The following is a 25,860-nucleotide window of genomic DNA, read 5'->3' as shown; positions in this document are numbered from 1 at the left end:
GGTGTTGCCGCTGGCTGTAGCGTAGCCTACACGGCCATCGCCAGCGAGAGGAGGAACCGATTCGGTCTTCTGACCTCCTAATGCTTAAACTGCCTTCTTCGGAAATATATGCTTAATGTTAAAGCTCTGGAATAAAACCATTCTTTAAAATTTTCGGTTATCTTTGTCTTTTTTGCCTTCTGTGGAGATTTCCCTGTCTGCTGGTTCTTGCCTCTGATGTATAAACAGTTGGAGTTAGAAATATAAGCACTTCTGTATAAATGTAAGCACTTTATGATTTGAAATCGCTCTCGTTTCTGGCACTGAACGTTGTATGTCTCTAAGTAACAATTTTTTTTCTTATTTTTTTTTTTCTGTTAAGAGAGAATATCATACCCTAATAATGGGGGAGCCTGTGATAGGTGAAGCCTGATACAGCACTGAGAAATGCGCAGTGGAAGGCCTGGTTAGTTTTCAAAAATGTGGAAGCGATTGTCTAATTAACAGAAGTAATTCCAGGGGAATGTTCCAACGGGTATGTTCTAGTATGCGTTCGGATAGTAATAACTGGTACAATGACAAGAGACAATAAAAAAAATGGGTACTAATATAACAAATATTTTAAAAGAGAACACTAAGATTTTGAACACACTTGGATTTACTTAAGAATGGGCTTTCAATTAAATGTGTAGTGGAGTAGGTAATCTGTGTGGATTGGTGAGACATACTGCTCTAATTTCAAAGCAAGAGTTAGGCTTATTAATGCTTATTTCTCAGTCTTATACTCTGGTATATATAAGAAAATTATTTGAAAAAGTTCTGTGGTTTCCAAGACCTTAAGAAACTATTGTAACCATAAGTTTTCCTAACTAGGTTTTTGTTTTAAAGTAAATGTTTGAACTGGTGTTGTCCTGCAGCACTTTTTAAACTTCCAACACTTCCATACTTTGGAGAAAAAAGGTATGGAGCCATGTAGTCTATTTAGAAAAGAGAATAGATACTGTATATCGGCCATTAATAAACTGTATATATTTTATGAGATCAGCGGTGGCAGTTCTGTATGGAAATGTACCTTACGTCCACAGAAGATGGATGTGGAAGGATTGTACACAAATGCCTATCTGGAATACGCAACATGAAAGGAGATTCTGCCTATATAAAAACTTTATCCAAAACAATTTGGTTTGTTTTAAAGAATATACTTTGCTTTCATGTAGATCTTTCTGTGCTTTCCAGGCTGGCTGAAAAGCCAGGTACTTAGTTGGGAGTATGTATCCACACGGAATCAGAAAACATGCAGAGAGAAGACAGTTGTGATATAAAAAAGCAGTGCAAATAAATCCACAAGATGAGCTATTGTATGTTTGTTTCTCCTATTACATAAAAAAAAAAAAAATCTAGTAAAGCAACATGGCAAATGGGGAATGTTCCAGAAAATTTATTCTATGCAAAAAAGCATGGATCCTTAAGATTACCTTTGTTTATTCCAATACTTGGTCATGCTGCAATCTGAAACAATGTTTTATGTGACGCTGTAACGATATGTATCTTCTGGCATAATATCATGGAAGTCAGCAGGAGGATATTGATTGTGTATGGTACTTAAGCCCTATGTATTAATAAACTTCCTTTTGAATCTTTGGTAGGACACCTTGGTAAGATGCAAGCTTTGTAGAGTTTGATTTGGACAAAAGATGTACGTACATGTGTGGCAAAATGAATACTTATAACCTGGCACAGATTTTCTTTATGGTCTTCACTAAATAAGTCGAGCAACTCTAATTTAGAAACTTACATTCTTAAGACATTATCTGCAGTCTAGTAGCTGGTTCAAGTAGGAAGAAAATTTATAAGTAGTTCAGATGTGTTTGCTTTCACCGAGTGTTAATATCACTTAATCACAGTGTTGCCAGCTCTAATGATTTCGTTCTTTGTCACAGTTTTTACAGAAGTGGAAGTTAATTTAAATATATATGGGGCTCTTCATAAAATTGGTCTAGTTTTGGAAACAGGATTTTTTCATCAGGTGGGATTACTAAAACAGAATTACACAAATCATATGAAAGTGAAGCTCTATGGAAGTTTTCTTACAAGCTAAGATCTGGTCCTTAACTTAAAGATCATGGCATCTTTGCAGACTACAGTATAGATTAGGGGATGGGTGGACATAACTGCGTGTGTGAGCAATGAAAATAGATTTCTATTTTCTTTCTATGAAAGAAACTTTCATTTTCTTCACAGTTTAGCTATTGATTGTCAGAACACTTGTTATCTTACAACATGTTTCAGAACTGTCAAATCTGCCCTGACTTTTTCCTTAACGTACCTAAAAATGTCCTTAAATTTTCAAAGAGGGAAAGCCAAATTGCAGTTTTGTTTTTGTCTACATGGATGCTTTTCATAGAATTGAGTTTTAGGTGCACGTAGAGTCTAGAGAGTATTTAGAATTCATGCCTTTTGGGAAGCGATTTCAGTTCTAATTTAGAGGAAATCAGTATAACTTCCTGGTTTTCTGTAAAAGTCAAACTTAATTTAGAGGGCAAACATTTTAAATATAATTTTGTTATATAAAAAATATCCATATCTGGTGGGCTTCTGAGGTTATCTTAAATAAAGAATAGTTAGTAATTATAGCTTGCTGATAAGGGCTTGCTGATGTGGAAAGAATTTAGGTCTTCTTTAGGTCATTTTTAAATAGCAGTTGAGATATTATTTAAATTATACCTAGTAATGTATGATGAGGAAATATGTGCCAGTTAGGTGACGCTAATAATAATAATGATAAAAAATAATGTTCAAAAACTGATCGAAATGATGGAAGCAATGCCCTGCCTGCACTGGAATCTTTTAAAGGAAAGCAAGATATGCACTTCATTAATCTAGCTATTCAGAATGTTCTGTATGCTACTGCTTCAGTATCACTTTTCCATTTTTTTGATGTAATAGGAATCGGAGGAGTAAAGAAGAAAGGGGGAAAAAAAGATAATTGTTTTAAGTCACTTGTATTTTGTTACTTCTTGTGATAATCCAAATGTTGTACAGGTTTTAATGCCCTGGAGCTGGAAGCCAGCATGAAAGACTGGGAAGATGATGGTTTCCTGATGTCTGTCTCAAAAGCTTATGAGAATAAGGGATGTTGAAATTATGTGTAGGGTATTGTACCCATGCTGGGAAACACACTTCGTTACATCAGAAATGTTTTCATCTTCTCGGTATCACATTGTGCTGCCTCATCTTTCCATTTTCTGACTTGTCTCTTGCTGCAGAGGAGGAATGACTCAGCTGCTGCCTTTTCTCTCTCAGCTGCTGCTGGCCTATGAGCTTCATTCTTATCTGGCTATCACATTTTCTATAGCTTGATGCTTTCCAAAGCAGTAGGATGAGAGTGAAGAGAACTGTCTGGTTTTGCTAAGGCAAAATTAGACTGCTGCAAAAACTGATGAACCTGTTACAGAACTTGCACTGCATTGTCTTTTAGAGATCATGAATGTAGGTATTTATGTCTGTCAATATTGGTCTATGAGAACAAAATGATCAGAGTAAGAAATGTTCCTAAATAGATCTTGTACACCACCTGGCTGGATTCATTTTGCTTTAGACCAATTTGCTCTTTTTTTTTTGCCAAAATTTTTGGCAGTTTTGAAAATTAACTAAAATGAATCTCTAGTTTGGTTTGTTGTTGTTTTTTGTTCCTAAGATAAACTTTATTTTCACTTTTAAGGAATGTATCTGTTCGGCCCCCCTCACATTTTTTGTGTTGGCAGTCCTATCTTCTCAGTACTGTCAAGTACGCATAATATGTGGGCTGTTAACCAGAGGTGAGTGAGAAGGATATAAAATTCTGAGCTGTTAAGAGGTGCTGAAAATTATAACCCTTATCCATTTGATTCAATGCTTGAGTGACAAAGAGACTTAATTTGTCATTGGTATCAGGTAGCTAAATCAAGGCAGAATTGTAGTAGTCTGCGTAATAATGGGAGTTAGTGAATAACTATGATCATGTCTGAAACTCAAAAATCAAATGATGTCCTGTAAAAGCATTCATGTAGCTAGACTTCTTGTAAGATAGAATGCCTGTATAAGATACAAACTCTTTGGAGTAAGCATATACAAAGGAAGTTCTGTGCAAGATTGCAGGATTTGCATAAAATCACAAATATACTGCTCAATGGAGACCTTGTGCATCAGATTTGCTTTCAGTGTTTCTGCCTGTAGGTTACTTTAGAGTTCCCAATCACAGTTACTATTAAAAGACTGCTGTAATAAAACATGTTCCATATAGGTTCTGTCATGTAGCATTACATGTGAAGACACGTCTCAAGATTAGTTGACGTGTACCACATTCATAAACTGATCCTTGTGCATTTGTTACAGCTGCATTTTATCACTGTAGTATGATGATTATTGATGGAAAAAATAATTCTTTGAATTCTGAAGGGTAACTGAAAATGATGATTGATCTACAGCTGATGATTGGATCTCTATAAATAGTTCCTCTTCTGACCAATCTAACTGTTGATGACAGCATGTAGTCATACCTATGTTGGAGTATCAAAGCAAAACAAAAGAAAAATATGCACAGTCTCTAATGGATGTTACTTGATGTGATTCTTGATCTGGATTTTTTGGGGGAGTAGTAGTTAGATATTTGTCAAGACTGATTTGCAGTGTAAATGGTACCTGGTAGCACTAGATCCCAAGATGTGATTCTGAGTTTGTTCACAGCAGTAACCATAGGTCATTAATCCAACAGAAAGTTAGGTTTATCTCACGTAGCGAAATAACACAACCCAATGTTTCCTATAAGGGGTAACAGCAAGCAGGTATCGTTATTAAGTCTTACTGTGCCACTATAGGCACTTCTTCATTCATCCCACATACAGAGCAGTACAGAAGAGCTTATTTACTGTCAAGTGGAATATTGTACTCTGTTTTAATGGATAGTTATATTATTTCTCAAGGCACTATGTCATTTCTGTAATCCATTCTTGTAAGGAAAGACCTCTTTTCATGAGGCTCCGCTCCCTTGATAAGTGCTCTCGGTCGACAAGTTGCAAGCTGTATCATTTTGTCCATACTTACCAGCTACTTCTGCTTGCAGATCTCAGAAGCACTTTACTGGTGACCTGAATGTCTGTTTATAGAAAGCAGTATCTGGGCCTAAAATTGAATTTCCAAATTGTACTAGTGTACATTAAAACTTAAGAAACTGGTACTTGAGTGTACTCCAAATAACACAGTAGCCTTGCATTGCTACATTTTCAAGCTAAAAATACTAAATAATCCCCGTTTATGTAATATCTGTTATGATGCATAAACAGTATAAACTTCCAGTCATTCCTGTTCTGGACTGTGTATGAGGCAATCAGCTGACAGAGGTGTTGTGCTGTACTGACAGTGCTAGAGTGTTTCAGTTGTTCTCAGTGCCCTTGTACCATAAATTTCCATTAACTTCAGTATGATGCGGTAGCTGTATCAGGAACTAAGTATAAAATTTAAGATTTTAGTCTAAAGTGCCCGTAGCTAACTTCTTATATTCTAGAGTACTGTTCTATCTGCATGTTATCAAAGAAAAATGGCCTAAATTGCCTTGTGTGCAATTTTTTTTACACAATTATTTTCTTTGTACTACAAGTAAGAGATTGACTGAAGTATGAAGGATAAGTTTACGCATCTGCATCATGCAGAGTCCTAGCAGAAGTTCATTCTTAGTGTCTTAGGAAAAAATAAAAAATCTAATTCTGGCTTTTGCTAATCAGGTATGGCCAGCAGCAGGGAGAAGCGTGTGAGAGTTTTATGCTGACTCCTGAAAGATGGGATTAGTATGAGATGTTTTACTAAGAATGCAACAACTCTAGCAAATTGCTGTTACTTCTAGCTTGTATCAGACTTTGTGGTTCAAGTTAGTTGCAGTAAACAGGCTAGGCAATGTAAAAATACTTTCACCCTCTTTGAACAGCATACCTTGTCTCCTACATAGAAACTTAGTTTGTCAGTGCTAGTTGGCTACAATAGTCTAATGAAGGAGTATATCATGGTACTTCTTAGCATTTGTTGCATGAGAATGCAACTCACAGTTTGAGTGATAGAATTGAAGGCAAGTAGAGTGATAGAGTTTGAGTAGAGTTTGAGTGATAGAATTGAATACACTTAAAAAGTGTATGGATTTAATAGTTAAATGCTTTGGTTGTTGCTAGTTGAGCTATGGACAAAACAAAACTGTTTTGGAATAAGACAGCATACCACAGTTGAATTATTAAAACAGTAATAAAATACAGAAAAATACAGATTGCCACTTTGGGGGAGACTTTGAAAGTTTATACAAATTCATTTACCGGAATTGACTCTTACTGCGGATTGTTAAGTGTAGATTCAGAACATGGCCATGAAAGAGGCAAAGGATTAATTACGTTTTATAAACTAGATATTCTCAGTGGGAAACAGTGATAGGAGCACATTGTTCTTAAAATAAAAGGAACATGTTTTAGCTATGAAAAATGTTTGTTTGTTTTTTTCCAAATCTTCAGCTGTATCTTAGCAAATATGTCATGTAGTGGTTCCAAGCAGTGACTGAGTAATAGTGAAATACTGAAATGATACCTTAGTTGCTTTGCTGCTTTCTAGTCTATGCATGTCATTTTTTTTTTTTAACTTTTCTTGACAATAAGCAAAGCATGATTCTTAACTTTTCTACGTGACAGTTCTATTACTAGTAATATACATTTAAAATGTTACATTCACATTATAAAAGTTAAAGCTAGATACGAGCAAATACAGGTAGTTTAGACAGAAATTTATAAACAGTGTATTTATCTTATCAGACATGATAATATAGGGGGGAGAGAAGTATTTCGACCTTTATTATTCAGGACATCAAGTTACGAGGTTTTCCCATTTACTGGAGATGTCCTGTAGCTATAACTGTCCCATAGCTGTAGCTAGATCTGGATGCCAAATGCAGGTTTTGATGCCAAATAGCCTACGTATCAAAGTATTTGTTTTATAACCTGGCAGTGAGGTGGCCTGCTGGGAGATGTTATTCTTGTGACTAAATACCATTAAAAACTTAAATGAGTGTAATGAGTATCAGGATTCACAAGAAACTGTTGTGCCTCTAGAAATATGAAAAGTAAAGCCTCAGACGTGTGAACAGATTCCCCAGATGTTAGGTGTTTCTAGCTGTGGTAACTATGGAATCAAAAATTCGTTTGTTCTCAGAATTATACTCTCAGTTTATTTAATATTTTTAACTGAGCTACTTCAGATGTTGAAAGTAAAAATTTATTTGGAGGGGTAGATAGACTGCAGCTGTCCTGACTCTTAACAAGCTCTTCAGTAGATTTTAATTTGCTGATGTGTATCAGTTTGATAGGTTTCAGTCGGTTTACCCTGGTGGTTTACAGTGTCTCTTTCTTTGAGTCTGTTTTGTAGTCTGTTAATTAGTTAAACATGTAATTTGAAGTACAGTATTCTTACTTGGCTTAATTTCGTAGAAAAGATGTTCAACCATGATCCCATATTGTGTTTACTTTGGATAGCTTTAATATGATCAAAGTGAATTACTTTGTAATATGCTTATGATGTGATCAGCAGACTATGGAAGAGGCTGATGATGTACTGTCAATTACAGTAGCAAAAGGAGAGGGAAGGAGGGAGGAAATTTTTACCAGAAACTGCTGACTCCAGTATCCATGGAATACTAAAGCATGCGCCAGAAACTTATGCTTGTATTCTGCGAACCTTAAATATTTGTGAAGTTGAACCTGTGGAATAATGGTCACCACCTACCAACAACCATTTGAATTCAGAAGTAGAGTCCTGTTCACATTTGATTTCAGCTAATCAATGAAAAAGAGCATAAAACATCATTCTCAGAGAAATCAGATAACCCACAATTTCAGTGATACGGCCAAACCGTTTCTGTAAGTTGAAAAGCAGAAAAAGAAAAGATTTTATTGTTTAATTTATGCCACCTTTTGCGTAATATGACTCTTGATAATTTGGAAGGTATTTTTCTTCCAAAATCCTGGATTTGTTTTGAGGTACACTCACTGATCACTTGTGTTGAATGTTAAAAGACAGCAAGTAGCTCCTGTTTGTTTGTTTGTTTGTTTGTTTTAAACTGTTGACAGTCAAAATGTAATACTGGAAAAATCACAAGAAGTTGGTTCCCTTACTTTTTATACATTCTTAATAACTAAAATTGTCAAGTATCAGGTGATCGGGAAGATGCATCAGAGTAGTGGAGTTGTGATAAAATGTGTTGCTTTACAGGAGTGGGTTATAGAAAGTACATAGAGCCTTGAGAAGTAATAGATTTCATGTAAACTGAAGAATGCCCCCAATAGTGGGGGGAAAAATAACAAAAAGAAACAACAAAGACAAAAGACCTCAGTGATGCAAGGAGTGACGCAGGAAACAGTAATGTCCTAATGATCCCACTGAGAAGAGTGGTGATTTCAAATCAGCAGTTAGTCCAGAAAAATCCTTATGATTAAAATTACAGTAGAGAATACATGGTGATGCTCGAGGAGGTGATAAGGGAGCCTCCTTTTTCAGGAGAGGTACTAGAGGAAGACAGCACAGAACTACAGTAAAAGCCAGCAACTGATATTCTAATATCAAGTGCAATGCTGCACAACATAGCTTAGGCTAGATGTATCTATTTATAAAGTAGTTTTCTAAAACCGATAGCACTGTCTTTCTTTCTTTTCACAGTTTCTCTCCTTGCTTGTCTGTGTTGCTGTCAGAATGTACATGCACTTGCAAGGTGACCATCAGGTCACAGGGAAGGACATAGAGATAGTATTTTTAAGACTTAAGTTCTTGCTTTCAGTTTTTATAAGTTAGGCTAAGAAGACAATTCTGCTTGCACTTTAGTTTAAGGCCATAAGGATTCTTCTTCCTTTCTCCTTTTTTGTATCTAATCCTGCAGTAAGAGTAATAGTGGTTATTAAATGCAATTTTATTCGGTCATTTCAAAGTTGTGTCACTTTGAACTGTTCTTGAGCCAAGGGACTTGAGATGTGTGTGGTCCCAGGAGTCACCCATTTTCTCAAAAATTTCCTTCACACCCGTGGGAAAAAGAATTTGTGTTCTTACCTAAGGAAACGGTGGTCATTCCTTGGTTTTGTACTGGGAATCAATTTGCTAAGAAGAATTTGAATGTCATGTTGATGTAGGGTCTTACAAAAGTCTATGATGGTGGCTCATTAATTACATTTCTTACTTAGAAGTACAGATTTTTATGGATGGTATATGTTGTCAAGTAAAAAATTTGCAACCTTTCAAATTCTGGAAATGTTCATTAAGCGTCATAATCTGCCAGGCGCTGACCTGGCTGAGCACATAGGAAAAGAAACACGCCTCAGTCGGAATTTTGAAGGGAGTTTTGAACTTGGTAGCTTTTGTAAATTAATATTTCTAAGGAAAATGAGGGAAGCCCTCAGTGTAACAGTAGCCATGCTTAACTCCTTTTTGGGCCATAGCTGTGACTTTTTAAATTGTAGTAATGTAGGGATTGAACACATTTCAAAGATACACCTTTTAACATACTATAAGGATGGGTAGGTTTAGGTTAGAGTAAGAATAACAATGGCCACTGGTCTTAGTGCTTTATTGTAAAATATTACATTCTGTGTTGAGGGGAGAGTTGGAGAAATTAATTTAAAATGAGTTTCAATATGAAACTTGTCCACTGTTTTTTTTTTTAATGTTATCGGAGTGCATTTTGAGATAGCCAGTTGTGTTTGTGCTATAGCCAAAATACTGTGTTAGGCTACCAATCAACCAGCTCTGTAAGGTGGAGTTGCCAGCAAAAGCAAGATTGCTCTACTTTGTGTGGTCTGCAGTGTTTGTGCAGCTGCACAGCAAACCAGATAGGAAAAGTAATCTGCCTTGAAAATAATCTTTTTTTTTTTTTTTTCCTGGGTTATTTTTCGGCAGAATCTAATTGTACAGCTGCACAGTGAACAGATCAGCAAACAAATGTGCTGGTATTCAGAAATGGTTTTAGGGGAATGAATGAATGAAACAGTGGGGGAAGGCAGGACTACTGCGCTAGGGGCAACAGCACTTAAAATATTTGTTGAACTTTAGCCATAGCTCGAACAAAAACATCTGCTTATTTTCAGTGGAAAAATAAAATACTAAAATGCAAACATACCTTGTTAATCTTTTAAAGTATTTCATTCTTGCAAGCACCAGTATCCTATTAGGGCCAAACTGAACAACAGAATGTTGACAGAAGATCTAGCCAGTTCCATTATATATTTTGTGCATTAGTAGATGTGCAGTCTATATACAAAAGACTAAAAATTAATTCTTGGGTAAGCAGAAATAATACTTAAAAACTTGAACTGTTTTGATGGTTTTTATGTTATTTTGAGCTCTGAAAAGGATCCTGCAAGGATTCATTGCAAGTAGTTGTCCTTCTGAAGAAGGCTATCAAATTGTTTCCCTTCAAAATAAAATAAATGCCCCTTTCTGGAAAACAGAACTAGTAGATAGATTGCTACTGTAGTAGTTTAGGATCACTGTCTAGTATGCTTGGGATTTGATATTTCAAATAGTTCACATTTCTGATTTTGAAAAGGTGTTCCCAATGTGTTCAGTTATGCATAAATGCTTTCTGTGTCTTATCTGGTATTAACTTGGCAAATGTGGCTTAGATCAACTAGGTAATGGTCTGTTCTTAGAGCGAGCCCCTCCTACTAGGCTGTAGATTTTCAAATGAATGAGTTTTACTTATATCCGCAAACCTGTTTCGCTGAATTTGAAGAGGGAAGAAAATAAAGGAGATGGGTGAGAACGAAAGTTAGAGATGGTTAATTATAACTTCTTACGTATGTAAAATGTTTTCCTATTTGTATATTCAGATGCTAACGTCAGCAAAAGACTAGTATAGCAAAATGAGACTATTATTTAATTGTTTTCATGGATTTCTTGAAGTGTCACTAACAGCAATACATTTTGCTTTAAGTTTTTAGTTTTAGTTTTTAATCACTGACCTTGAAAATGAGTACTGGATTCATTGCTAAAAAAAAAAAAAAAAAAAAAATTAGGAGGAAAAAAGAGTGGATCATTTGAATTCTTCCATTCCAGCCTTTTTTGAACTGTATATTAGTATGGAGTACTGCAGTTAGTGGAGAGGTGGTGGAGAGCTGCAGGCATCCCTCCTGCAAGTAAATTGGAGTAAATATCTTCAACAGAAGAAAGAATTAAAAGTTTCAGGAAGCGTAAGAAAGTGTCTTCATGTAGTCAGTAGCTTTGTTCCAAGCAATATTTATCTTGCATCTGAAAATAAATATACTGTTGTTACTCTGAGCAGTTGTTAATAGAAACAAATGATACGATTGCTTACATTTCCAGTGCTGAACAAAGCCAATGTCTTAGTTTGGTAAAAACATTGCTTTGTCTTTATTTTTAGCGTGTTTGTCTATCTCAGTCCTCAGGTTTTAGGTGAAGTGTGTGTTGGTATTTTTGTTCAGTGTGAAATTTCTGGTTGCTGGTGAAGTCCTGTTAAGGCACTTCAGTCATAGTGGCATTCAAGCTGAGTAACTAAAATCCTGAATATTTTTCAAATGGAGTTTCCAGAATGTGATCTTCTGCAGTTAGAACGAAAGGGGCAGACGGAGAGAAACTAAACAAAAATATTTGGTAGGGCTGAAATCTAGTGTGTTTGTTACAAAAATGTTTCTGATTACTAAAATTGTTGGGAACAGCCAGGAGAAAGGAGAGAAGGAGAAAGTTGGGCACTTAAACTAGACACTGTTATACCCTAACAAAAATGCCGTGGTATGTGGGTTGTTAAACACTGGGTTTAAATTTTCAGCTGAGTTTGAATTTTATATGACCATGTTTTTGGAATCAAAGGTTGCTGTTAAGTAAAGCCTGGCTATCGAACTAGTTTTCTAGTTTCAGTAAAGCAGTTAATGAGAAGTAAGCAAAAACATTCCCCCAAATCATGTTAATTCCAGGTTTTAAATGGCGCCTTGTGAAAAAATAAAGTGCTATCGGTATGAAGTGGAATGTGAAATGGTAGGCACTGTGAAGAAGTATCAGGAATTCAAAGGGAACTGAGTGAAAAGCCTCTAGAAATACCCTCTTTGATCAGAGGTGGATTTAATAGAGGAAATGCTACAGGGAACTGCTTGGCATAGAAATAGTGTGAGTTTTCCATACAGAGAAGGTAACTTCAGTTGATGGACTGCTCGGGTTCTTCCACCTCAAGCCTTTGATTTACAAACTGCGTATATGGATGCACAGTCAGAACTGTATTTAGTCTGAATGGTTTGCTTGCAGTGATGAATGAGGAGGCGAGGGGGTGCATTTGGCAGTACTGTTTGCATTTACTGGAACGCCAGTTGGTATGGCAGGGCTATTTATCTTACCCACAGTAGATGTACACGTTTATCATACCTTTGAAGCCTGACCTGCTGTGGGGTTGTCCTGCTGCCTGAGTGCATTCTGGAAGCCTTCTCTTGCTCTTCTTCACAGTTCAACGCAACATAGCGGGTGCTGTTAGTTCCCACTGGGGCCTGTGGGTTCTGGGTGCTGTCGTTTCTGACCCAAGACCAGCTGGGGGATGTTTTCCCTTAGGTCCTCCCTGTTGGGTGCCTGGCCATTGAGTTCCCTCAAGGAAGGAGGGGCGGCAGCAGGAGTCAACTAAGTGCTTGAAATAAGGCAAAGGCTGGCAGCAGTAATAGCAGGATTCTTTGTCAACTTTGTAGCCTTGTCCTCGAGCTGCCTTTCCATGTTCTTTTGTGGGGATTCAAGAGTCTTCATATGCTTATGCTGAAATCAGCTATATACAAGCCTGTCTCGCTTAAGTGTGTCAAATTTGGACTTCAGCTTTCTGGTATTTTATACTTACAAACATTGCCTGACATACTGCCTGATGAGAGCTATTTACAATTGCTTAGGTGTTAATGAGCCATGTGTAAAGAAGAAACAATTATTAGTTCTGTCTGAGACATGATGGCTAAGTATGTTTTGTTAGCGTCTTCTTTAACAGAAGCATTGAAATAGAAGATACAGAAAGTTTTTAGAAGATTTAAAAATACTGTGCCAGGGTTCTTACTAGTTGTATTGAAAATAGACATCTAAATTGATTTTGAAATAAGTCTAATAATGCTCAGCTCTTGTATTTGAGCAGTGAATCATGATCATAAATGACAAACGATTTTAACCATTAGGGCATGGAAAAAGGTACAATTCAAAGCTAAATACCAAAATTAGGCATGCATGACTGAAATTTCAAAGTAATGTATTAGTAGTATTGTATGAGACAGTCACATGAAAAAGATCATGAGGTTGTGAAAAGGATTATGATCATGCTTATCATGCTTTAGTCATGAATTTCCTGGTAGAGATATTTTAGTCTGGATTGTACTTGTTTAAGTGGGAAGTTTGACTTTGCTTGTTCTGATTATATTACCGTTGTGTGGCAAAGGGGGAGAAAAGGTCTTAACTACAAAAGTAGCAAACATTAACTGAATTTTACTTACAGTTGAGTTGCAGTTCTCAGTGCTGAGAAACAGAAGTTAAATAATAAACAATTTGCTAAAGAACTACAGCGTATTGCATGCACTTACCTGGTGCTGCCATTGTCTGTTCAAGCATATATACATGCATTCGTGTTTCTCCCGGGCTTTCATTTGTCTTGCGTGTACCTTAACTGCTAACTTCAGACGTTGAACCTGCGCTTCACATTAAGTAACATTCCACGTTGTAAATCCTCAGTTGATGAAAATTGGCCTATCCCTATAGAAATGTGGAGCTCTGCTGATCTGTCATCAGCCATATGCCTGATCCAGTATCTTTATGTACTGCCAGATTGTTACTGTTTCCTGCGATATGATGCAATTTGCAGAGCCCAGGCTCCCAGACTGTGTGAGAAAGAGCACATGGTCTTTATTTAAAGGTTGTAGAATAAGTTTCCAGACAATCGTACAATCTGAGGGTTGGCTCGGTCCAGTGAGACTTGGATGAAGATATGTAACCTGCTTCTTCCTACTCCACCAGCAACAGCTCTGCACTTAACTGCTTCCTCAAAGGAGAATGGAAAAAGCTTCTGGAAGGTGTTTTGAGATGTTTTTAATGTTTCTGTATTAATCCCAGGGATATATTTATGAGAACATTAAAAATGCCTTAAATAGACTCTGTGAGTGCAAGAGATTGTATCAAAGTAATCTCAATAAATTTGGGGATGAACTTCTGAAATGGTTTGTCACTGCCTTTAAATCAGTCCCTGCAGTGTACAAGCTTGGGCTGGAGACAGTCTGTACAGTCATTCCAGACCGATGATAGAACAGTTGTTTATAAATACAGAACAGTACTATAAAATTATTAGCCGTTGATCTTCCTGATGTTTCTGGCATCAATTTTGATACCAATGCCTCCAATTGAATGATACTCTTCCGATCTTATTTCTGTAACTAGGTCGGTATTGCAAAAGAAGCATTCGCTTTTTTCTTAACCTTGCAAGCAATTGAATCTCTAGTGAGAGGTGAATTTTGGTCAAACAAAATAAAGCTGCCGTGTTTTGTCAAGTAGTGAATTGTTTTCAACTCAGAATACGTTAAACTTGTGAAATGTCTTCATCATTATCTGATGTTGAATATTAAGTTACTTACATTTAATGCTGAATAGAAAATGACATTGCCTTGATGATGCAATTCCTGAAAATCATTGCAAACTACTCTGACTTAGTGTGTATCAGCATAAAATCATATTTTGAGTTGTCTAGAGAGGTTTCTGTAGAACCTTCTTTTTAAATTCACATCCACGTAGATCTTTGGGACCAGCAAACTCATGCAAACAAAGTACTAAAGATAAGAACATTTATTAGCAATACATTTAAGTTGGTTATTGACAACTTATTTTTAAATCACTAGTTACCTATTAAATTTGGGAATTGTGCAGTATACATATTTAGTGGAATTAGTTTAGCTGTGCATAAGAGAATAAATGATTGGGTTTGCAATTATGTTATCTATCCCCCTAAATAAGAAAATAGAGACAATAGTGTTATTTTGAGCCCTTTTTATTCTTTAAGTTATTTTAATGAGGTTTCAGTATTACATCTTATCATAAGCATAGACGCCTCTGAAAACATACACTAAATGTTCTGTTATGACTGACAGTAAATGTTTATCTTTTTCTTGTAGCTGCCTCCTGTAAGTATGGCATTTAAGGCTACATATCTTAAATATACAGAGCCTGTGTTACTGTTGTGTAAGAGAAGTACGTTAATACAATTTCTGCAGTAAAAATATTGCAATTGTTATTCTGTTAATGCCAATATCTGAAAAGATCTGTGAGTCTGTTAGTGCAAGTAAGTACTGCAATGAGCACAATACCAATACTGAGACTGCTTTTACAACTAAGTGCTTCCTCTTGTGTTTCTTGTAGGAAACAGAGATGAAGGTACACATGCACACAAAGTTTTGCATCATTTGTTTGCTGACATTTATTTTTCATCAGTGCAATCATTGCCATGAAGATGGACACGACCATGGTCCTGAAGAGGAACGTGTACACTACCATAATTACTATCAGATCTCAGAGGCACCCTACCACCAGAATGCAGGAACAGAATCTATGCCGAGTAAATTTTCAGCATTGGAAGCTGAAAATGAACAAAAATACTATATTGAAAAGATTTTTGATCGTTTTGGTGAAAATGGAAGATTATCCTTTTTTGGCCTGGAAAAACTGTTAATAAGCCTTGGTTTAGGAGAAGTACGAGTAGTGGTGATAAATCATGATGATATTGGCCATGATCATGTTTCTCACCTATATGCTTTAGATGTACAGGAAGGAAAGCATTTTCACTCTCATAACCATCCTCATAGCCACTCAGATTCAGAAAATCAAACCACGGTTGGTATGGCTGCAAAGAGAAATCATAAATGTGACCATGAGAGAGATGCAGCGCTGTCATCTATAAAAGGTGATGGGAAACACATTCATGACCAGAGTCACCATCACCATCATCACCATCCTCATCTGCATCATCATCTTGACCATAATGGTACACATCATTCTCGCAATGATTCAGTTGGTCATAGTGAGCATGGAGAACAGAACCATGGACCTTCAACAGAGACAAACACAACACAGGATCAGCGTGAAAGAAAACAACGGAAACAGAAGAAGAAACGAAAGAAAATCAGTGAGACTTCAGGAGATACTACGCAAGATTATGCTCCAGATCATCATCCAGGTGATCAGTATGAGCACAACCGTGTTCACAAACATGATCACGTACATGATGCATCTCATATGCATGTACATCATCACGAACACAGTAGTGATCATTCTACTAGTCATGGACATCAAGATTCCAGTCTAGGTAATGAGGATGGACATCACCATACCAGCAAGCGAGAGGCACCTCGTAAGCAGATGAGTGTAAGAAAACACACTACTTTTTCAGCACGTAGTCATAAGGATCATAATGAAGATGAACGTGATCGTGAAGAGGTGAGTATGAAATGGAGAACTGGCAAGTTCACCTTTGCTGTTGTTAAATAATAATTGAAGATGCATACCCACAAGTAAAGCAGAAGGAAATGTTTGTGTCAGTTGCATAATACAGGCAGAGTGAAAACACTAAGAGGTCAGTGCCACAATGTTGAGCTTACTTCGTGGGTTTTCATGTCTGCTTGCCCATCATCCTTCTTTTCTCAGGGTATCTTGCCTGCTTATCTCTGTTTAAAGGTGATACTTCAAATTTTCTAAGACACCTTGCTTCTTGCTTTCAGGTGGTTGTTTGTTTGTTTGTTTGTTTGTTTGTTTCCCCAAATTCATGAGCACCTTTTTCCTCTCCCCGTGTTTTTTGGACTTCTTTATGAATCTAAGACTATTAACCTATTAACATTTTTGGAAACTGCACAGAGACTTCTTCCTAAAAGAAACACTTGTATATTTTCCAATGTGTCTGTAATTTCTTTGTCCTAAAAGAATGTGAAGCAATATAGATGCAACTTCTGTAGTACTGTGCTTGGTGTAAGTCTGTTCTTCCATTTCTCCTTTCAGCACCCACTATTTCTGCCAGGACCATAAGTTTACTTTCCCTTCCCCCTCACAGTTAACTACACAAGCAGGATGGTTTGATACCATGATTTTTAATGTAACAGGATAAAAAAGGTTGGAGTGAATGCTGAGTTAGAGTTACAAGTGAAACTCCAAACACAGAAGGTGGAGAGAAGTATTAGAGAACCTATTTTGGATTTTTGTTCTTCCACTCTTTCTCTGTTGTTATTTCTTCAGTGCTTATACTTGTGTGATTGCAAAGAGTGTGGAAATTCATTTTGATTGACATTTATCAAAAATTATATAGGTGTTTGGAGACTGAGTTGTGTAATACAGATATACTTACTGCTTGTTTCCCCATATGAACCATTTGAATGAGTTTCAGCGTGTTTTAGCTCTGATGGAATGTTGTGGGCCAGAGTTTTTTGCTTTTCCTTTGCATGTTATGAAATTATAAGCTAAATTTTCCACAACTGTAGTTTTTAATGAAATAGTTGCTTTCACATTTCTCTGTACAATTTGCTTGCAGTGCTTGAATGTTACCCAGCTGCTACGACATTATGGTCTGGAAACCAGCTCTCCAATATCTCCTGAATTGTTTACATACATGTGTCCTGCTCTGCTATACCAAATTGAGAGAAGGCTTTGTATTGTACATTATGATGAGCTTGAAGATTTTATGAAAAGTAAAACTGCATCAATTGAGAATAAAGATAAAACAGGTGCTTCAGGTAGGTGTGTAACATCCAAAGGCTTTCATTTTTTTTTTGTATTGTGAATATTAACTTTGCAGAAAAGCTTGAAATGTCATACAGCTTAGCACTGGCGGCATAGTAAAAGAATGGTTGAAATTTAACTTTGAAAATTTGAAGAAATTTGAGACAACATGTTAATTTAAGTCAGGAGATAAAGCATCCTGTTTGGTGCTGTCATAGCTTCTCCAAAATGGTCATGACTCAGGAAGCCATCTTTTTTCTTACCTTTTATTAGGAGTAACAGACATTCTGGCCTGGATTCTTCCCTCCTATATTTAGATATTACACTCTTATAGTAGGAGTATAGGCAACATACAAAATCAGTGGAGATAAAAGCACCTTTAGAGATGCATGTCTGCCCACAGTTTGGATTGTTTCCATCATTCAAAGTGATACGTCTTCTTCAGGAATTATAATGGAACTGTTGACAGATGTTTTAACTGCAGTGAACTATTACAAATCTAAAAAGTATTGGGGACGTGAATATTGATTGGTACGTAAGTGTATTAACATTGTGAGAAATGAAGCTTGAAGTAACTACGTTCTGATAGATGTTAATAACTGTTGGAAAGAATGCAGTGCTAGTAATTATTTTAAATGACTCCAGCATGATTAATAAAGATTAGCTTGTTACATGTAAATCTCCTATAGAGAGACGGTATCTCATTTACTGTTGAGATGGCTGTAAATCAGATATGCTGTATGTTTTGTGTGGCAGCAAATCAATTGTTTTCTGGGGTAGTCTCATTGTAGTTAGAGTTGACCCTTGCCTTGCCTTATTACCAAGAGGATTTGTAGAACGGCTTTGAGCATTTTCTGCCAATTAAGATGTTGAAACCATGCATGAAACTGTCATGTTGCACATACTTTGAACCAGTTTAATTAGAAAGTTTATGCAGCTGAGTGCTTCTTTTAACAAGAGCTAATTTTCTTTCTATATAATGAGGAAGAGAGTTGATGAATAACTAGGCATGAAGGTCCTTTAACGTTTGACAAGACTTAATTAGCAAAATAAGTGAACCTTACTGTGGACATTTAACATATTTTTTGGTATTTTGAGTATAAATAACATTAGCCAGTTAATTGAAAACAACAAAAAAATAAATTTGGCTCTGTAAACAAACAGTAACTTCTGAAACAGGTCAGCTTGATGTAGGTAATGATAAACCATGATATCTAACAATGTCATGTATACTGTTCCAGTAACTAGAATGAGATTTCAGGTGATGTAATAATCATTTTTGCTTTTTAAGTAAGGAAGTGAATTGCAAACTACAAGTCTGAACTGGTATTTGAGGATTGAGGGAGGTGTGGGATGAATGTCAGAGTAACTGTTAACCTGTAGGTTGTGAGATTCTGCTAAAATGAAAATGTGTTCTTGCCCAGGCTAATGTAAACTTTCTTAGAAATGCTTGTCAAAGTTAGGAGGATGCAGATTTTTTAAAAACACTCTATTTGATTTTTTTTTCCTTCAGAATTAATTAAGCCTTTCAAAATATGCAATAGACTGGTGCTGCTTCTATTCACTTGGGCTAACTTGTAAGGTTTTCATTGGGTCTGACAGTGCAGTTTTCTAAAGCGAAATAATATAATTAACAGGTGACCAAAACCTTAGATAACCATGTTGAGTTTTGTACCTGTAATTGTGGATAATTCTGCAACATCTCCTAATAGAGGATTATCAAGGGCTTTATATCTGCAACAAAGTTTTCATGGTGTACCTATCGGAAGAGGTGGCATTATCATCATCCAGGGTTCCTAGGCAATTCCAAAGCAAGCGTGCATCCGAATATGAATCAAACTAATCTCTTTGATTACTGAACTTCTAGATACGTAACAGGGCTGTACTGAAGAGGGTTGTATCATGTGTTATTCTTCCCAACTTCTCATCATAACTCCATCTGTTATGAAACCACCCAGACTCTGTGTGGACTATCTAGCTGCTGATACACAGCTGTCAGTCAGAGAGAGGTAGATCCTGAATGTGGTAAAACTAGTGAAGCTTTTCATTTAACTTCATTTTTTCAGTTTGAATGATTGGGAATCAGTAAGTAGACATTGGAACAGAGAATTGGCTTTCCACATTTAAGAAACACCATGTTTTTCCTGTACTTTGAAATCATTTGAGAACTTATGTTGCTGTAGTTACCGGACAAACCGCCACTTGTATTTTTTTTTTCTTTTCTAAGTTCAGTTCACTGAAATCATTTCTACAGCTGTCACTTGGTTGACTGTGAACAGATTGATGCTACCACAAGTCCTTGATTCAGTTCTTCAGAAGCAGGGCCAGAAGTTGGAGCAACTCACTGTTCACATGAATGGTGTAATTGCCATAGATATTGGCAAGGGTCTTTTTAGTGTGCTTGTGCTATGAATACTTATAGAGTAAAACCATGTTTACATCTCAAGTGAAAGAAGTTACATTTGAGAATATAATTCACCTACTTGTCCATGAAATACTGTAATGTATACTTGGATTGAGAACCTAGCCTCTCGCAGAAGGGGCAGCACTGAGAAATGATGCAAGTAAACAATGAGCAATTTTTTCAAGTCAGTGATCAGCTAGGGATGCTGTTTAAAGGTATTTCACATCAGACAGCATTCCATGAATGCAGGAAGGCTTTGCTGCACTGGAGCCTTGCTATTAGCTTGCTCTCTTCTGAGAGCTTGCAGATAGATAACCTTTCTCAGCTTTCTAAGGAATCTACCTTACTGTCCTGGTCTAATTTACAAACAGCGCTGCAAATGTGGTGCAGAGCAGCCATCTTTTGTTTGCTATGCAGTGTTTGAACAGAGGTCCCTCACAGAGGAGATTTTTGGATCACCTCCCTCTTATTTTTTTTTCTTTTTCCAGAAGAAAATTATAAGCCAGTACATTTTGGATCCATACCATTTTAAAGAGTTTAAACAGCTGTTTTAACAGCTTCTGATTTTGACCATCAGCTTCAGAGTGCTGCACAGATTCTGTATTCTCATTATCATGTGCCTCATCTTAATCAGGGTGCCATGTTTAGATACTCTATCATTCAAAAAGGTATGTACGCCCTTCAGAGATGTGTCTGCCAAATCTGTGCCATGACAGATGAAACTTCAGCCAGTACACACAGCCTCCGGTTTTGGTCTCCATGTAAGGCTGTTGGTCACTTAACCTGGCAGTTAACATCAGAACATCTGTGTCCAGATTGGAGATCCAGTGTCCTGCCAACTGGCTGCTAGCTTCAATTTGGGCAACTTGAGCATGCACGTTACGATTTGGTGTTGAGTTACATGTCCATCTCTGCTGTTTCTTTCAGCAGGGCTTGTTCATCGAGTGTACGTGATTGAAGTGCTCTGGGGATGATTCAGGGTTGTGTAGCGACAGTATTTTGGTTTGCAGGGTCCTGCTTCCACTCTAGACCTACTTTGTATTCCTGTTTTCTAACTTAGGTTCTTTAGTTCCTCATGTGATTGCAGTCCTTGCCTTTCCATGAACTCCATTTTCTTCTCAGTGTCAGTGCCCATTCTAGTATATGCTGCGTGCTTTATAAGGCTCTTTCCAGTCAGTTTCTCCTGTTGGATATGTTCTTGTAACCTGTGCTTTTGAATTGGCTTGTTTTCTTTTCTGCACTGTCACGGGAGATACAGACTTTGTAAGAATGAGTATCCCCCAACACAGGTGGAACAGCAGATGTTGTAAGTTTCTGTGTTGAACCAGACAGGCTGCAGCAGACACAGTTCTAGCGGCAGTCTTGTTAAATCTGATCTGATCATTTTTTGTACAAACAGAATTCTTGGGACATTTGACTGCCAAGTGATACGTTGCAGCTGCTCATTGAAATATATAATCTTTCCTTCTCTCTTCTCATCTCCCCACACCCATTTCCCAAGATGTTTTTCCCTGCTTGGTGAAGAATGAGCAGAACTTGAGGGAAGTCAGATCCTGTACCAAAGTACAGAGACACTAATGATTTAAAAATCAGAAGTTGCTTACTTTCTTTGAAGCTTGCAAATTGCGTAGACATTTTTGATAAGGAGTGAAGCTAGAAAGAAAACTGGAAATACCTGAAGTATATTAAAACTTGATACAAATAATTAAAAAGTTCAGCTTCAGGAAATTATATTGTTGAAAGATCTCTGCCCAAGCAGTTAATATTTGTAAAATGGGAGCCTCTAATGAAAATTGTTCAGCAGAGGTAACTGTTTGCTCACTCCATTGTCACTGTAATATGTTACTTTGCATAGTGACACTATCACACTATGAGTGTCAGAAAAGTTTCTTTTCTTTTTCAGTTATATTTACAGATAATACCATATTTGGATATTAGTTTAGTAATTCTCCATGTAAATCTCTATTTTATGTTGTAAATACATTTCTATTTTTCTGTGTATTGCTGTGATATTGGAAAGAGGTAAATCATTAATACTTGGAGCCACCATCTATGCCTGACCTTGGGAATGTGAACCTTATGATCTGTACTACTGGAACTAAACATTTTTTACTGTTCTTTGAACTTTCTCCGATAGGACAAAAAAAAGTAGAAGAAAGTATTTTACTAGGGCGAGATTCTGACGGCAAGAGGCATGTTTCGTTGTGCTCAGAATCTGTTTCTTCTGTCATTCCTTGTCATGTAGAAATTGGCACATCTTTACTTAGGATTATGTTGATTGTACCCTATGCCATTATCAGTGTTTCTTCTAATGACAACAGTAGAGGTCCTCAGAAAAAATACAAACTGTTTCTTGTCGGTAGCAAGTTGCTTTCAGTTCTTTTTAAGTTCTTAGCATTTGATTTTAAGGTTTCTCTGTCAAAGGTTTGAGTCTTACATTTTTTCTCGCAAGTAAAAATGTATCTTTCAGAGCACCAGATGAAGAGAATGGTGCCTAACTGAACATGTTACTCCTACCAAAGGGGGAGAAATACTTAGTCCAGCTACAATTTCCATCAGAGTCTAATTGAAAACAAATGTTCAGTATGAATTAGTGCCCATAGAGTCATAGTAAGTTGAGAAAAATAGCCAAGATGTTTTTGTTCCAGCATGAAGTCTGGGTTTTTGTGTTTCACAAATGGACTGCAGGGCTAAGCTGGGAGCTTGCAGTCAGTAAGAAGAGCTGGGCTGTTCTGTTCCCTTAGCTGGTTGTGTTCTAACGTTTTTGTTCTATTGCACAGTGAATAAGCCTGTGTATCTTGCTGTGGACTTGAGTACTATCTGCATATTTTCAGCACCTTTTGAATGAACAGTCACCCAAGTTAGGTTAAAGGAAAGTCACGTTCTTAAGACGCAGTTGAAAGTCATTAATCAGTCTTAAAAGTTTTACAAGTATTATTCTGATAAGCTTTCTGTATCCATTTCTTCCCACAGCCTGGTTTTGTGGTATCATCTCTATCACCGTCATTAGCCTGCTTTCCTTGCTAGGTGTGATCTTGATTCCCATCATTAACCAATGGTGCTTCAAATTTCTTCTAACTTTCTTGGTAGCTCTGGCTGTAGGAACAATGAGTGGAGATGCTCTACTCCATCTGTTGCCACATGTAAGTATTGCTTTCTTTACCTTTTGTTCAAGTGCATGTAGAATTTAGAAGGAGTCAAGTGTCAACTAATAATCAGAGGTGTAGATTGGCTTGACTGATGGACATCCTGAAACAGTATTTGAGCCTTTCCATTAAAAACACAATATATGTGTTACTAATAAATGTACTTGCAGTTGCATAATCATAACCTAACTTTAAAAATATTTTAAAATGGCTGAGACCAAGAAGAGTACTTTAAACTTCGTTGAATTACTTTCTTCTGATACTTGTGTATCAGTAACACCTGAAAGTACTTCAGGGGATATGGCTTACTGATGACTAGCTTTTGGGGAGAAATTAACTTCTAATGTAATGAATCAAGAAATTGCCCAAACTCCTGGGGAATGTAAGCAGTTTTTAATTTGTGACCGTATGCCATAATTGTTAGAAAAAAGGGAAATGTTTTCTAAAACTTAAATTTATCTTTTTAACAAAAAGACTAACATTAATAAGTTTTCTTTTTGTAAACTTTAATACAGATTTTTTTAATATATATTTCTTTCAAATTTGTATCAGAGTTAAGGTTATAATTGATTGTGATAGTTAAAAACATGAGGCTTGGTTGTTAGTGGGACAGTAGCAACTGCAACTGTGTGATTTTCCTAAGTGTTCTCAGTTTTAGCATTTAGCACTTTTTAGTCAGAAAAAAAGCTGAAGCTTCTTTGTTTTTCCCCCTTCTAAAAATTATCTGGAGGAATATTAGAGTAATAAATAGACTCATGAAGATTTTTCTGTGGTAAAACGTATCTGTAAGACAATAATCTTCTGAAGTGTTTTTGGTACTACTGTTCTGGAGAGGTTACATGTTTTGTCATCTGAGGTCAGAGCCGTTCCAGTCTCCCAGATGCACCAGGTCACACAGTGTTACTGCTTTCTCTCCTTCAGTCACATGGAGGCCACAACCACAGCCACCACCATGGCCAAGGTCACGTTCATGAACACAGGCATTCTCATCGACATGCCCACGCACACGGAATAGGGACTGAAGGCTTTCTAGAAGAAAATGATCCGGTGTTGAAAGGTCTTGTGGCACTCGGAGGCATTTATGTTTTGTTCATCATTGAACATTGTATAAGAATGTACAAGCATTACAATAAACAAAAGGTATGCAGTAAAATTGTGTGCTACTGTAAAAAAATCTTTTTACGTGAATGTATCTTTGTGAGTGCTGAGGGATTGTCTGCGTGGTGATGCATTTTCCTGTAAACATAGGCACATGCCACTAACGTGTGTCCCATTTGATTTCATGTGAGGAAACCCTTTCTAAAACAGGTTGCTTTTCTTAACAAAGTAATCTGGGGAGACAAAGTAGAAATCTGATAGGGAAAATACCAGGCTTTTGGCAACATCTACTGAGGTATATATCTCTAAATATAAGAAATTACAGCTCATTCCTCAGAACGTTATGATCTCTTTGCAAAAATACAAAAGGAGGTATGTAAGAAAGAACTAGTAATAGAGCAAAACAATTGTCAAACAATTTAGGGGAAATGTAACTGTATACTCTCAACTAACCATGCCAGTGTAACAGCAGTAGTCACAGTAGAAAATTGCAGACCTTCTGCTTTCAGTACAATGTCAGTTAAATTGTTACTTCCTTCCCTGAAAAGAAAGGATTGGATTTTTAGGTCTGGAAGCAGGCTGTATTCGTGGTGGTATAAAAGGACATGGAGTACTTGCAGAGGTATGTAAGTCAGTGGAAATTCAAGCCATCAAAGAGCCATATTATTTCAGCAGTCATTATTAAGTACACTTTTATGAAAACTGCTTCTCCAAAAAAGAGTGAGCAAAAATTTCTCTGGTTTCTCTGGTTTCATTCACATCAAACTTCTCATCTGGACAGGCAGCAAAAGATTTTCTGTGTTGGAGGAGGCATTTCTTAGATCTTTTGATGAAAAGATAAAAGCTATTATGTTGGGCATATCTCTGAGATAAATAGTTAAATCTCCTAAGTTGCTTTGGCAAAACTGTAGTCCTTGTAGTATGGGGTGCAGACAGGAAGATAGAAAGCTTTTCTCTAAAGGAAAATATGAGGAAGTAGGAGTAAAAACTTTTAAAATTGAACAAAACAGGAGCTGTTCTTGCTGCATGCTTGCTTTCCTGAACAAAATAAGTAAATGCAATGATTCCAGGTGTATGTGTTTCTTGGCTGTTACAGTGTTCTTTGCAATTATGTACTCCGTTACTGAAGTGAAATTGTGCATGTGTGTGGTAGTCTGTTTTTTAAGATTTTTTGGCAAAACTTCAGTTTTTTCATTTCTGTTGATGTCCTTCTACAAATCCAGTGTTAATTGTTTCCTGTTGCAGAGCCAGCAGAAATGGTGCAAGAAAAAACAGACTGAAGAATCACCAATTGGAAGGAAACTGTCAGATCACAAATTAAATAATAGACCAGATGCTGATTGGCTTCAGCTCAAACCCCTTGCAGGTAGGTGTTTATTTTCAGAATTTTCTCTGATTATGACATTCAAAGTAATGGCTTATAACCTATGACATGTAGCGTGTAACCTCTTGTGCAGTTGTGCTGCTATTATGCAA

The 25,860-nt window shown here is 36.7% G+C and overlaps 1 protein-coding gene across 7 annotated transcripts in view; it reads left to right on the top strand.

Annotated features, from left to right (window-relative positions):
* Positions 1-25,860, top strand: part of SLC39A10 (solute carrier family 39 member 10) — a 117,349-nt gene that overhangs the window by 80,580 nt on the left and 10,909 nt on the right. For 5 of the 7 annotated variants that reach the window (XM_035332253.1, XM_035332252.1, XM_035332257.1 and 2 more), the window contains exons 2-6: positions 15,394-16,467; positions 17,549-17,750; positions 23,114-23,283; positions 24,208-24,426; positions 25,630-25,750. In XM_035332253.1, coding sequence (XP_035188144.1) covers positions 15,403-16,467; positions 17,549-17,750; positions 23,114-23,283; positions 24,208-24,426; positions 25,630-25,750 — 1,777 coding nt within the window. In that variant the 5' untranslated portion in view covers positions 15,394-15,402. Of the gene's footprint in view, positions 1-361; positions 515-15,393; positions 16,468-17,548; positions 17,751-23,113; positions 23,284-24,207; positions 24,427-25,629; positions 25,751-25,860 lie in introns of all 7 variants that reach the window. The other 2 variants (XM_035332255.1, XM_035332254.1) reach the window with 2 other exon arrangements.

Source organism: Oxyura jamaicensis, chromosome 7 (assembly GCF_011077185.1).
Source record: "Oxyura jamaicensis isolate SHBP4307 breed ruddy duck chromosome 7, BPBGC_Ojam_1.0, whole genome shotgun sequence".
NCBI classification, from domain to species: Eukaryota; Metazoa; Chordata; class Aves; order Anseriformes; family Anatidae; genus Oxyura; species Oxyura jamaicensis.
This window is presented reverse-complemented; position numbering and strand designations above follow the sequence as displayed.